This window comes from Hyperolius riggenbachi, chromosome 1, assembly GCF_040937935.1.
Source record: "Hyperolius riggenbachi isolate aHypRig1 chromosome 1, aHypRig1.pri, whole genome shotgun sequence".
Taxonomy (NCBI): domain Eukaryota; kingdom Metazoa; phylum Chordata; class Amphibia; order Anura; family Hyperoliidae; genus Hyperolius; species Hyperolius riggenbachi.
Genome location: NC_090646.1, coordinates 419,482,107 through 419,497,724, shown reverse-complemented (window position 1 = coordinate 419,497,724; position 15,618 = coordinate 419,482,107). Strand labels below are relative to the sequence as shown.

Sequence of the window (15,618 nt, the reverse complement as noted above, 5' to 3'; positions counted from 1 at the left end):
CAGGAAAAAACAAACAGATAGTAAAGTGTAGAAGAGAGGAAATTAATTCTACTGAGGCCCAAAACACGCTCAGGAGTCTGACCTTAGTGTGGGTTCTCTGAAACAAAGGAGCTATGTTGTTAATCATCATTCATTTAATTCAAAACTAAAAGCGTCAATATTTTTTACACAAAATTTACAAAAGACAGCATTACATATCCACAATTTTTAACAAGTTGGTACTGTGCATTTACAATTATTGCTGCTGTGTTTTAACCATCTTAAAGCACATTTATGAGCCATTGAATTTAAACAGTGCAAACTGTGTATACATGAAACCAACTTTTCCCCACAATGTTGTATGGTCTTATACATTCTTCATGCACAGGTGGTGAATGTAATGTAATTGTGCCATTAATAACCAAGATCTTTGAAATGTAGAAAGTAATTAAAGGGTAACTCCACTATAATATATAAAAAAATCCTTAATTTAAATATAGCATCACTATATAGGCAATTTATTTTGATAAATAGCTGAAGGTTATCAATATTATCTTTACTTACATTCTGCAGCTGCTAAAGCTCATGGTTTGTTGTATACAACTGCATGGAATTCTGTTGTGTCAGCGTTTCATTGGTAATTCAGAAGTCTGCACAAAGCAGAATGTAAATCTTCACACAATGAGCTTGATTCAATAAGACATATAGCATTATCAAAGTTAGCATGCCTTATCAAAATTATCACGCTATATCAGAGTAGCATAGCGAACTTATGCCTGCTAATTGACAATGACGAGAGCTCCACTCGTCCTGTCCTGAGCCCCTGGGGGTTCGTATTGCTTACTATGCTACTCTGATAAGGCGTGCTAACTTTGATAAGGCATGCTATTTGTCTTAGTGAATCAAGCCCAATCTCTCCATATCTAGTGCCTCTACTTCTCGTGCTATAACCCATTTATTACACAGTGCAGAAATAATGTCCATGGGGTTCTCTTCCACTCATTACTTCCTGCTATTATGTTATTACAGTGCAGCTTGTTAAAACAGTTGCAATGTATGAAGATGGTTGGGCAGGAATTATTTTTTTCTTAGGTAAACTGGAGTTACACTTTAAGTATTTGTAGCTAAAATCAGACAATAAGTATTTTGAGGTGAGTACAATTTCAAAAATGAAGCTGTATTATTTTGGAGAGATAGTATATCAGTGTACTTCAGATGTTTCTTTCTAATGACATCTAATTTTACACACAAGCACCCGATCCTGCTTTAGAAATGGCCCTACTTAGTTAATTTGTTTGATATGTAATCAGTGTTTTTCAAGCATTTAACATTGGTAACACATCTATTTGGAGAATGTTCTGGCTTCCAATAAAGCAATGTTCAAATGTAATAAAAGTTAGAAAGATCAGCAAATAACAATGTATTTCTTTCTGTAGAGTACTACTTTTGGTGTCTGTATGTTAATTGCTGGGCGGTATGGACGAGCTCAGCTCGTCCATTACCGCCAGAGGCTGCCGCTCAGGCCCTGCTGGGCCGATTTTGGTCAAATAAAAAGCAGCACACGCAGCCGGCACTTTGCCAGCCGCGTGTGCTACCTGATCGCCGCCGCACCGCTGCAATCCGCCACGTGCAGCGGCGAAAGAGGGTCCCCTCAGCCGCCCGAGCCCAGCGTAGCCGGAACAAATAGTTCCGGCCAGCGCTAAGGGCTGGATCGGAGGCGGCTGACGTCAGGACGTCGGCTGACATCCATGACATCACTCCGCTCGTCGCCATGGCGACGAGGTAAGCCAAACAAGGAAGGCTGCTCATTGCGGCCTTCCTTGTTACTTCTGATCGCCGGAGGCGATCAGAAGAACGCATATGGAGCGCCCTCTAGTGGGCTTTCATGCAGCCAACTTTCAGTTGGCTGCATGTAACAGTTTTTTTTTTAATTAAAAAAAAAACTCTCCCGCAGCCGCCCTGGCAATCTTAATAGAACGCCAGGGTGGTTAAAGCTGGAAGTCAAAATGAGAAATGATCACATGATTATCCCTGGCCAAACACAGACTTCTATTATAACATATGACTGTGGCATTTTTACATGCAAATTCTATTAAATGAAGATTAAATTATGAAAAGATAAAAATGAATGGTTTAAAAAAGAATGTTTTGTTGTTATATATAACTAAGCATCTGTACAGGGTGCATGCCTCTCTTTTGCCACACTGTCCAGATATATTAAAAATCATATGTTTGCAGTTTTACTTTTAATATCTGCCTGGCTCGAATTTGAGGGAAAAAAAACTAAAAAAATGTGGGTACCATCGTATATATGGCTTGATGGGCACTTTAGGTGAACACTGGGCCAGCACCTATACATGTTAAATGATTTGTGGAATAATGCTGAGAAGACTGTCAAGTTAATGTGTGCTTCTGCAATATTTAAAAATTAGCATGCTGTCAGTGGTGAAGTTCACATGTTTCTCAAAATAGCTTACGTTATAGTAATTAAAATATGAAGCCATTTTCAGATTTTGTGTATGGAATATGCATATGTAAAGGAGAATATATATATATATATATATATATATATATATATATATATATATATATATATTCAGAAACAAATATCCCTGAGTAGTAAACAGTGCAACTTCTGCTTTATGTACTGATTGTCATTTGCTCTACAATGATAGAATTTATAAAGAGAATAGAAAACAAGTGCCATTGTTTAAACTAATTTCCTCATTTATATTAGACACTTGTTATTCAGTGCTAGAAGTATTAATTAGGCAGTGTATGGACTAAAGTGTGAATGACTAAAACACAGTACTAAGATGTGACCAAGACTGGATAGAAAATATTTATGGAAAAGTGGCCAAATGCACACTTTCCATAGTGGTATGGAGATAGCCCTGGCCCATGTTACTGCAGTAGTATATACAATGTGGGTGCCAGAGAGTGAACTCATCTTTTGGTGCTTAGCTTGTCCATTACTTAATATTTTGTGGACAACACTACGTAGTCATTAAATACCAAAACAGACTTAAAACGATAAGGATGTTATAGCCTGAATGAATTCAGCATTAATACAATATTCAAGGAATTCCTGCATAATTTTAGACAGCTAGTCTATGAGATTTTGCAAAAGATTGATTATCTTAAGCAATTTACCAGTACCGTCTGTGCTTCTTTTGCATAATTATAGAAATATGTAAATTTTAAACAGATTTATTGCATCTATGCCATTACATAAGTAAAAATATTATAATCAAAATTGTTATTTTCAAGTTTCATTCTAACCTGCATAAAGAGAAATTATTTCAGAGCTATTTGGTTTGTTAAAGCAATCCTGTGTCAAAATGACTGTGACAAATATGTGCTCAATAAGTTAAACAAAAGTACCTTTATAATAAGTTATAATAAGGTGTTTCACATTGTCTGTTTCTTTGCTGTTTTGTAGCTTTATAATTCAGGTCTTAAATGTCTGATGGGCATGGGTGGTCTTTCCCCTGCATTTGTATTCCTCAGTGTGTGTTAGAATCACTGTTGATTTCCTTGAAAGGTTTGTATTGCTTCAAACTGTCATTTTAAATTGCTGGTGTGCCGATGAAACAAGAGATACAAGTAGTTAGGACTAACACTGTGCTTGTCCTCATAACAAGATAATGAGAGGATGCTACCCAATACATCATCAGAGACCCTAATAAATTTCAGCATATATGTAGTCCTTTAAGCAAGAGAGTTGTTGAACTGCTTGATTTAATTGGCCACTGTGCTATTACCCTGGTGCTCTAACAGTCTGCAAAGTAATCTTCTATTAACAGGGAATACGACCCTTGGAATTAATTCTTTCAACGAAGAGCTCATAGAAGTGACATAGACACTAAAAAAGATTAGTCTCGTCTTGTAAATGTTCAAATGTGGCACATCTGTTCATAGTCCCATGCCATCCAATTACTTTACATGGGACTGTCAGAAAATAATAATTTAGCACTAGAAGTTTTAACAGTGAAAAAAATCTTTAAATACACCACTGTACTGTATCATGTTTATAGTAATGTGTGAGTGTATATGTATAGGGTGTGTTATATACAGATAAGGATGGTAATGGTGCATGCAAACCCCACAATGAATTACATCTATACAATCATGCATGCTTTTCTCAGTCACAAGTGCATATCGTGACGTTAATTAACGTAATAGACTTTAATTACATTGTGACATTAATTAACGTAGTAGCAGCCGAGCTAGTGAAGTATCAGCAGATGAAAGGAGCACGCGTAACTAAGGAGCGCACACTATGCAGCACTACCGCATGTAGCATGCGCGGGCTGATTCATAAATCGTGCTGCCGATTTTTAACTTGCTATTCTACATCACTGCAGCTTAATGAATCAACCTCCATATGAGAAAATTGATTTTGTGTAATGGCTATTCCATTCCAGATACCGGGTATTGTATGTACTGACAAAGTGCTTGGCCTGAATAGAGATGGTCTTATGTCTGCACCTTTGATCTGACCAGAAACATTGAGATCTTTATTTGGCAGCTAAGCAAAATGTAGCTATGAGTATCAATATGAATGGATATAATAATGGATATTACCTACAACTTATTATAAAGGGCAATCATAATGTTTTTAAAGACTGAATACAGATCCTTTGGTGAGAGTAGATTGTTAAGTGATTTCCAGTCAACTTTACTACTTTAATATTCAACAGTGCAGTTTTGGTTTGTTGGGTAACTTATGATATCCCCAATGTGGATTCTTGGAGATCTCGTTAAAAGGTTAGTAAATCAGGCCCAGTGTGTCCACAACAACATCCACATTCTATTTGCTACTTTGTACATTTATAATAACAATAATATTTAAATGATAACAAAAGCTAAATATTGCTTTAAAACGTAATGCTGGTTTTAACAAACATCGGTTTATCTGAAGTACAGAGATATAGCTACTTTTGTCCACTGAATAAATATTTATTTATTTTATTGCTTTAGAGATTAGTCTTGCTGTTTGCAATGTAATAGTGTTTATACGTTATATAATCATTATGCTTGCAGCAGAGTTTGTAGGGAGTAGTGTCCTTCTAAAACAATTACATTACACCCCTGACCTATGCGTACCAGAACTCAACCATGACATATGACCATTTGGTAGGTATACAATGCATTGGCAAATATTATTGTTCAAATGGCTTCGCTGACTGAAACTTGATTGCCCAAACATAAATTAAATACATAAATTCAAGGCGGGGAAAAACACAACATCATCAATAAAAGACAGAAACAAAACTAGAAGGATTCCTGTGTAAGTATAGGATTACACCACAGCAAAGGTGCATAGTGGTGTGCATATATATATATATATATATATATATATATATATATATATATATATATATATATATATATATATATATATACATACACACACACCAACTTTAAACTACACATGCATCTATAGAAATAAGTCAAATTCGCTTAAATTGAGAGGGAAAGGATCCAGAGAGAAGAGTAATACTGTAGAAGTATATGCTCTTATTCATATCTACAATAAAATTCTATAAAGTGTTGTCTCTCAAATTATATATATAAAAAAGTAAATACACCCAGTGTTCTATATATTAAGATAGATTCTTCAGCTACCCGAGGCATTTGCTATACCTTATTTTTTTGTATTTTATTTCGCGCAGTACACTCGGCAGCCGAAGTGTTAAACGGTCAGTTCCAATGGAAAATCAGTTAATAAAGAAAAAAAAAAAAAAAGGAGAGAGCCCCACTCAGAGGTGCGTATTTACATTCTTCAAACTGTAGCGGTGAAAAATAATTCTAGTAAGTGCAGGACATTCCTAGTGCTGCTGTAGTGATTTTTTGTGGTTTTCTTAAGTCCTTTTGAGCACATTTCTTTTGTCTTAGTAGTGATGCATTCCATAGCTAGGTGAAAGATCCAGTTGTCCTCACTTGCAGCCAGTGCTAGAGTCAGGGTTAAAAAGCTCCTTGTACAATGGAGGGAACAGTGTATTCACTATCTCCGGATGAGATTGCTTAAATACCTGCAGCTTCTCTCCATGTAAGTTGCAAAGTGCGGTTATGTTTGGTATCTTGGCTATTAACTGTGTAGAAATGAACCATGTGATTAGAAACCTTCAAAACATGCATATATATTTTAATATTCAACATATAAAAGTAAATGTCCTTGCTGTTTGGACACAATCTCCCTGTCCTGCAGCCATGTGTCTGAGAGACCAATAAATAAGCTCAAGCATCATTACTTGTGACAATAATATGCAAAATACTACACCCAAATGTTTTGGTATTTACATACGGTGCTGGCATCAAATATATTTGATTTAAGCACCACTTATATGGGTAATTAAACTTATCAGTGGAGGAAAGGAGGAATGCTACCTGTTAATACTAATGGCATTAGACATGTGACCGAGTGGACTAGAGACATTAAAAGATCCCCTGACTTTCAAAGCTAATCACTCTAGGAAGCCAAGAAAAGCGTAGAAACTAAATAAATATTACAGCACAAAAGTGCCCAAAATTATAATTTTTGAGAAGGTCACTATCTAGCCAGATAGTACTAGGCCTCCAATTCAGCTGTACTTCCTAGTAGTCACATGATCTTCAATTGCTATAGTTATGACCCTGCTTATTTCCACTCCAAGGTCCAAATGTGTTTTTCTTGTGGATATGGCCATGGTGGAACACATACCTAAACAGCTTTACTGTGAACACATACCTTGGCCAATGTTTCATCATCTAAGTGGTTCTTCTGAATCACATGCTGAAGTGCAAAATAAATTCTCTCTTGAAGCTTCTGGACTTTCCTTGGTTCTATCAGCCATGGCCGATCTATTCCAAAATATCAAAAATAATTTAAGTAAATGCATATGGAACAAGAATCAAGCATAAGTTTGTTTTTTGTCCTGTACAATGTGTTGTGACACGCAGACACACGCACGTACGCGCGCACACACACACACACACATTTTTCTAAACTAAAAAATGTACAAAAAGATCTGAACTTCTAGTTTTATGATATTTATTCTCTATGGCTTGGTGAAGTCTCAGATGTACATAGGTGCAACCTTAGAAAAGCTGATTTAGTGCCTGAGCATACATGCAGGCTTCTGTGCATTTTTAGCAATGTGTATTAGGCCGTAACATTGATGTGTGCTAAAAAATGCACATAAGCTCCTAAGTTTGGCAGGGGTCCTGGGGGCGATTTTTATGCCCCTGCTAAATATCCCCAATTCAGTTAACTTTACGGACAGTTTCCTTTAAGAGTTAAAATATAGTAGTGTATATTGTTGTAAAACTTCACATCTGTATAAAGGAGAATTGTGAAGGCTAAGGTAGTTTAACAGGCAAAGTAGCACAAATTGTTGAATCATTGAGTAATTCATAACATGTAAAAATACAAGTAGTATGGTTTAAAATGCAGTTAGAATTGTCATGATGAGACAGAAAATGCATGAAGATATAAATAAAAAGATGCATAAGGGCATGCAAATGTACTAAGTGTGCTACTGTGGACATGGCCTTCGGTTGTAGATCCTGCTACCTGGGAAAGAACAGCCTTGAGTCAGAGTAAATGAAAATGCACTGTGACAGTCTGTGGTTAAACAATTTAATCATAAGAATATCCCAGAAGGATTTCATTTCACTTGCCGCCTCTAATGCTTTCTAGTTAGCAACAAGAAAATAAAATTTAATGTTTGAGAACTGGAGAGTCGGAACAAATATATTGACAAAGAGGTGGATGCGCTACTCTGCAGAAACGTTTCTACTATTGCAGTAGGCATTTGCGGTACTCTGGAAAGTCAAGTGGAATACACAAGGATAAAACTATACATTATTTTATCATAATCACTCAATTATGACAAATTCTAGTGAACACAAGCCCACATTATTATCATTATACCTCATTGCAACTACTGATTTTTTTATTGAGCTGATATTATAGAAATGAGTTAAATATGGCATAAGTGAATATAAATATCAGTCACTGAGAGTAGTTTACTAAAGGGACATGCAAAGAAATCAAGTTGTCTGTCCAGTCATATGCAGAGAAGTACCTGCTGTTTTAAACTACACCTGCCAATAAAGGGCTGTGGAAGTTGCTGACCTGCTTCTTAAAAAGCTATTTTGGTTAAGTGAATGGTTATCATCTCAATACACTTTCCTAAGTGATCAAGTATGCAGATTAGGAAAGTCAAAGAAGTCAGAAAGGCACATTTTAACTAGATTTTATTATTGTAATCGTGAATTCATACAGCACTGACATTTTCTGCAGAGTATACAGCCGTAACAAAGGGCTCTTTTTCACAGACAAACGAGACTTTAAGCTCACTAGCTGCTGGCCACAAGCGCCATTCACTGCAATTACATGCAGCTGGATGGAAGCATTTAGTGTACTGGTTAAGGGCTCTGCATCTGATACAGGAGACCTGGGTTCAAATCTCGGTTCTTCCTGTTCAGTAAGCCAGCACCTATTCAGTAGGAGACCTTAGGCAAGTCTCCCTAACACTGCTACTGCCCATCAGTAAGCCTGCACAACTACACAACACTGCTACTGCCGACTGAGTGTACCCTAGTGGCTGCAGCTTTAAGACCACCAGGTGAAAAGCACAATATAAATGTGTGTCTTGTTTTATAACACCGCACATGTCATATTTGACACGTGGTCCCTTGTATCATATTTCCCACATGGCGGCAAAAAAAGGTTTCTTGTTACTTCCATTGAAGTCTATGCGGGGGGCTTCCTGTTCGTCACGAGTGCCTGGCCCGTAGGCGGAAGCAGCTCACATACAGTGAATGAACTTAATTTTGGGGAACCAATTAGCTTATCTGTATGTTTTTAGGATGTGGGAGGAAGCTGAAGTGCCTGTAGGAAACACAAACAAATACAGAGAAAAGATACAAACTCCATTCAGCTGGTTTACTGGCCAAGATATAAACCTGGGACCCTAGTGCTGCTAGGCAAGGATTCTATGCACTACACTACTGTACTGGCTGCTAGATGATTGTCACTACAGTATGGGAGCTAGCAGCTTTAAAGTAAACCTGATGTAGATGTATTATGCAGTCACTATTGGTAAGATGTCCTACTAGGAATCCTTACCCTGTCCAGCAAGCCCTGTAAGGGCTCAATCCCACTAGCAGCCTTTTCTAAGCACTAGTGATTTGAAAAAGATCTTGCTAATGGAATGCTTTGGGGAATTTTTATAAAATCACATCGCTCTAGTGGAATCACACCCATAGCATTACATTAGCAAGAGCTTCTGAAATCACAAAGCGCTTAGAAAAGCGCTCCTAGTGAGTTCTAGGCCTAAAACAGGTTTGTTTGTTTTTGAGCCACAAAGTGTACCTAGCAATAACTGATTTCCCATGCACATAAGCTTGGCTTACTAATTTTCAAAACGTAATACATGGATTTTCTTAAAACCAATAGCTTTTTTTCTTTATTTTTTGAAAGAAAAGTGACTATGCCAGTAATCCAGAGTGGTGTGACACAAATATTTTTACAAGTTGTCATTTTCTTATGTTTATGTAGTATACGTATAATTTATATTGTGCATTTTACCATGCTTAGCTGTTAAACTCAAGTACATTTGACCATAGCATTCAATAGGAATTTCACAGGGATGTCGAGAAAAATCTTCTTCTGAATAAAACACCCACTGAGGCAACACTATGGACAATTCGGATGTGTTTTAGAACATCCCATACTCACTTATATAAAAATACAGTACTTCTTTCTCTAGGGGAAGAAAGCTGTTAAATGTATAGCTTGGATATATGTGCTGTTAACATGGCAATTAGTACCTGGTGATATCAGTACTGCTGCAGAAAACAAGGCAATTTCCTCCTCGGTTAGCTGGAGAGAACATAAACTCTTTGCAAAGTCAAATGCTTCATTCACTAAATCATCAGAACCTGCAGACCAAGCAAAGCAGAGTGAGAAGCTGAGACTACATTCTGTGTACAATGGTTCTGCTCACAGCAGAACATATCATCATGCCATGCAAACAAGTGCTAGCATGTGTGCTTAGTAGATAAATAGGCAAGTTTAACACACTCAGTTTATCCTACCTGCTCTTGACACAGTCCCTTATATCCCCCTCCGAATGCCTATGGTATTTGCTTACACCCATCTGTGTGGTAGTAGGTAATAATAGGACCATTGGGAAGGGAGATATTAGAGGTACTTTAGGAAGAAGTTCAAAATAAGTGAACATTATTAGTTTACTTTTACCTTAAAGGAGAACTCTGAAGATTCATTAGACTGGGTATTTCATTTTTAATTGTTACACATTTAACCAATTTAACTCACCAATTGTCAAGAGATAACTCAAGAAACAGATTAGCTTAATTATAACTACAACTGCAAGGTGTTAGCTTGAAAGACAATAGAATTGCTGGGCTCTGCATGGGATAAACTGCTGGGATAAAATTCTGAAAGTTTGTTTAAAGTAAACCTGAGACAAACATTTCACAATGATTTATACTTACCTGGGGCTTCCTCCACCCCCTGTAGTTTGTGTAGCTTCCTCCATGTTGGTCCAGTCTCCTTTGTTGTGCCAAAGTGGAGTCGGCAATACAGCCAGGTTGCATGCCACCGAGCATGTGCAGTCCTGGGTTCACGCACCCCCTATAGCCGGGAGCATTCTGTGCGATCGCGGGGTGTGCGCGTCTGGCACCACGCATGCTCAATAGTTCCTGACTGGTTAAGTCGGGAACTTTATAGGGGCAGACTGTGGGAGAATGCAGGAGATCGGACTGACACTGAGGAGCTGATGGACTACAGGGGGCTGGAAGAAGCCCCAGGTAAGTATAAACTCTTGTGATATATTGTCTCAGGTAATTTTAAACTTATTTCATGATTCAAGGTTTCTAAAGATAATGTGCAATAACTGATATAGCTGGGTAGGTATTCTTCTATAAGACATCATGGAGTTCTCCTTTAAAATATTTAATTTTTAGTCAACATTATTTGGATAGAGAGAATGAGGATAGGAGGGAGAGATAAAAAAGAGAGAAAAAGAGGGAAAAGGGGGGAGGGGGGGAGAGTGGAAGAGAGAGCAGGGGAGAGAGAGATAGGGAAAGAGGGGAGAAGAGAGAGATGGAGTAAGGGGGGGGGGAGAAGGGGGGGGGGCAGTGACATTGAGGAGGAGAAAGGAAAGGGAGAGAGGGGGAAAAAGAGAGAGAGGATTAAGAGAAGGGGGAGAAAGGGACTGAGAGAAGACTGAGAGATGGGGCTGGGGAAAGAGTCTGAGAGAGAGGACAGAGGAACAATGAACAGAAAGGAAAAGACTTGATCTATTATTCTATTAAGTCTATAAAAATGTTTTGCCAGCGGTTATATTTTCTCATTCAAATTCACCATAGTTTTGCAATGCTTTTATTTCAGTGAATCTGACAGAATCATTGGAATGTTAATTATTATGATAAAATTACCGATAAGACATGCTGCGGCTTTTCATGACCAGTTACATAAAGCTAGACGTGTGTATATATAGTTACATAATGATCATGAATGAAATACTGAGCAGGACATGTAATGTCTTAGTTGGAACATACTTCGTAGTGCTGTATTGCAAAATGCTCCAATTTTTTTTTTTACTCTTATTTATTGTTTTTACCGTTTTTATAGAAGTTTTTGTTCTAGCAAAACTGTAAAGGTGAGTTTAAAAACATTTCATAGTGAAAGACTAAGGGCTCATTCACACTATGTGAGTTGCCGTGAGTTTTGACACACTGCATATAGTGTGCATTAAACATGGTAAAGGTGGCCGTATACTCGTTAGATTAGCAGCAGATAGATCATCAGATAGATCGATCTGATGTGTTTAGGAACATTTTTTACTAGGAACAGATTTTCAATAGATTTCAGTATAAAATCTATTGAAAATCGATCTAATGGCATTTTTTTGCCATCAGATTTCCATTAGGTCCAATGCAAAATGATAAGCAATCTCAACAGATCGACCTAGATTTTCCAGCATGTCAGATCGATTGAAATCAATCGAAATCGATAAATATCGGCCGCAAATCGATTGACTGGCTGATCGATTTGTGGCCGATTTTGATCGATCGATCGGCCGCTAATCGGCTCAGTGTATGGGACCCTTAACATGAATGTCTATAGACTTTAGTTTTAGGTTTTCCCAGTACAACAGTGAGCTACTGTGCAGTGCATTTCAACTCGTTGGGAGTGATTCAAACTCATAGAAATGCATGGTATGTGCGTTTCAGCACATGGATCATTCAGATAAGCCCAACTGAACCAGCTGGTTTCCATTCCCTCTACGTCACTTCACAGTGGTTTCACAATGCAGTAAAACTCACAGAAACGCACAGAAATGCATGAAAACGCATAGTGAAATGCACAAAAACTCACTGACAAATTCATGCGTTTTTACATGCATTTTCATGCATTTCCTGGTGTGAATGAGCCCTAATAATTAGTGTATCTAGTTAATAATTTGTTTATCTATAGCTAGTATACTGTAATACTGCAGCAAGACTAAGCTCTGAGCTGAAGCTGTATGTAAACAAACAGCACTCTTCTGTCTTCCCATACTACCTTATAAGACTAAAACCAATAGTGCAATCTCTTAGCACCTGGATCAGATCTGGAGCTATATATAAAGCTTTATGCAAGAAAAAAAGTAAAATATTAACCTTTTAGTAAATACAGTTAAGGAAATATACCTAATGATTTGAACATCTGCATCCCTCCATATTTTCCTTCAAAAAGAACAGTGTTGTTTAATGGATTGAAGGCACGGCACATTCTTACTAGAACAACTTCTAGGCAGCCTATTGAGGAGAAAAAGAAATGATGAAGGAAAATTGAAGAATTAGCATGCTTCTGCTTTATGAATTCATGTCAAAAACGCTTACATTCATATTGGTTATGAGTGTATAATGTAGCAATTCTTACACTCATATGCAAGCTTTTTCTCTTAATCACATTAAAATCCATTTCTTTAAAGTTGCATTTGTTCACTGAGGATCATTCCATAGTGAAACTGGTTGAGTTAAAAAATCAAGTCAAGAGAGCCACATTAATCCATGTCATGCACTGATGAGGATTAATCAAGCTGAAACGGTCTGTATGCATGTTGGATTATTGTGGCTCAGTAATATTAACAAGCTGACACATCATTGCATTCCAGTGGATCTGGAGGTGTGGCTAGCTTCCAGGGACAACAATGGATAATTTGCATATATTTAGCAGTGATGCCCTGGGAGACATCTCGGAGCTCACTGCCACCTGAATTATTGCAGATACTTTCTGTTTTAAAAAAGCAAACTTTTGTTTTTCTTAAGTTGGTATAAAACTCAAAATTAAATTTTAGCTCTAAACTGTTAATACAACAGGAAAAGAATAGAAAACACAAAAAGACAGATCTAATATAATTTGACATTCATGTCAGTTGTTTTTTTTTTTTTTGGTCCCTCTATTACATTTATTTTTATTGATTGATTGATTGATTGATTTTTAAGATGCAATTGGTCACTAAAGATCAAGGCTATCCCACAGTAAAGTAGTCCAGCTAAACTGCTCACAAAGCAAACAGTACAATGGCATTATCTTCCCCTCTGATTTGTGTATTTATGCCTTTTAGAGAATGTCTAAACTGTGAGCTTGTAATTTCAATTCTATAAACTATGATGTTCAAAATGACAAGACTCCCTATTGTGTGTGCGTTACACAATATGCCCATGCAATTAGTTGCAGCTTGCATGATTTCCTCCTCTGTTTTTCTTCCATAATCCAAATATGTAGCGGACAGCAGTGTAGTGTAGTGGCTTCTATTTAAAGCTGGCTCAATAGTGTATGTGCATGACTGGCAGGGTCACTGGAATCTAACACCATTTGGGAACAGGAACTGCCAACAATGATCTCTGTAAAGCAGTACTAACAATTTAAAACTGAGTTAATTAGCTATTGTTTATATTGTGTACTCTCCAGTACCTTAAGGTGCGTACAAACGCACTACCGCCGGCAACAACGGGTCTTTCAGACCCTCCCGCTGGGTGGACGTTCAGCCGACAGTAGTGCATGTGTACACGCTGCCGGCGGACTGATAAGGCTGTTTCTGAACGATCCGCTGAGCGGATTGTTCAGAAACAGCCTTATCAGTCCACCGACAGCGCGCACACACGCAATACTGTCAGCTGAACGTCCGCCCAGAGGGAGGGTCCGGCGGAGCCACCGGCAGTGTGTGTGTATGCACCTTTACTCTGGCCTTTTTCAAAGCAAGTTTCATTTAGATTTGCCCAAGATGTTAGGTCTTTTCAAGAAGAGGATTTCTGTCACAAAAAATGCAAGCAATTTTTTTTTTATTACAGTTTGTTTAGAAAATGTTTACTTTTCGTAGATCCATTTTAATTTTGGGAGTTCAGCTCTACTAATGTCAAGCAAAAAGTGAAAGCAATAGTGGAGTACGAAAGATTTTTTTACTGAACCAATTGTATGTAAGTGTCACAGCTTTTAGTGCCTCCGTAATTGGTGTTGTTTACCTGTTGTGAGAGCAAAATGCCAACTTTGAAGTTTGAAGAAAATTGAGTCTGATTTTTTATTCTTCTCAAAGTGAATTATTATAAACTTTTTTTTCCATAATGATGACTTTCTTTTTAATCAACTGTGTAATTTTCAATGCATATTTAACCCTAGCATAAAATCCACATGATACACAAATCAAGGCACAAGTCTTGCAAGGCTGTGGATTGCTAAGACATCACACAGCATCATTTATGACAGTATCTCAGGGGAGTGACAATTGATGGTACCTGTTGCCACAAAGCAGTAATAACTGTCTGGCAGCCGGCCAAACAGGAAGTGATGCTCACTTCCTGCGGTAGAAGCGATCACATGCACAGAAGCGTATGTGATCATCCCCTTGCATCGGGGATGTGTGGAAAACGTCACATCGCATCGCTCTGCACCACATCAGTATGAAAGGCCCCAAAGACTAACATTGGCCTGTGGTGGGGTGTGGAAATAATGCCGCACCGCACCAGTGTGAAAGGACCCTAAAAGGAACCTGAGATGCGAGGCTTATGAAGGCTTCCATATTTATTTCACTTTGAAAAATCACAGTTGCCTGGCAGAACTGCTGATCTTTCTTGCATCAGTAGCGTTAGAATTACACACCTGAAACAAGAAGACATTAGTCAGAGCTCCTGATCTGCATGTTTGTTTAGGGGCTATTTCTAAAAATATTAGAGGCAGAGGATCAGCAGGAAAGCCAGGTAATCTGCATCATTTAAAAGGAAATAAATATGTCATCCTCCATATCTTTCACACTTTAGATTCTGTTTAAGAAAAAGAGTCTCTTCCCTTTTTTGAGTATCTTTTGATTTTGAGTATCTTCTTGCTATCTCGTGGTTTAAAAGGCATTTTATGACAAGGTGTAAAAATATCACCTAGCAGAAAACTCAGGTGAAAAGTGAATTGCATATGGGTCTAGGCGACTAAATAATTCTCTTTGCTCATTATCATCTGTGTCTGGTAAACATTCCAAGACATCTGCTTTAACTCTACATTCAGTTGATAAAAAAACCAGAGAACATGGAGAGAAATAAAATCATAAAAACAACATAAATGTAGGGTAGTAGAAATCTTATTGG

The 15,618-nt window shown here is 37.6% G+C and overlaps 1 protein-coding gene across 4 annotated transcripts in view; it reads right to left on the bottom strand.

Annotated features, from left to right (window-relative positions):
* Window positions 1–5,398: 5,398 nt before the first annotated feature.
* Window positions 5,399–15,618, bottom strand: part of RORB (RAR related orphan receptor B) — a 312,638-nt gene continuing 302,418 nt past the window's right edge. For all 4 annotated transcript variants that reach the window (XM_068271414.1, XM_068271413.1, XM_068271415.1 and 1 more), the window contains 4 exons: window positions 12,691–12,798; window positions 9,802–9,912; window positions 6,713–6,825; window positions 5,399–6,077 (listed from right to left, as the gene is read on the bottom strand). In XM_068271414.1, coding sequence (XP_068127515.1) covers window positions 5,922–6,077; window positions 6,713–6,825; window positions 9,802–9,912; window positions 12,691–12,798 — 488 coding nt within the window. In that variant the 3' untranslated portion in view covers window positions 5,399–5,921. The remainder of the gene's footprint in view (window positions 6,078–6,712; window positions 6,826–9,801; window positions 9,913–12,690; window positions 12,799–15,618) is intronic.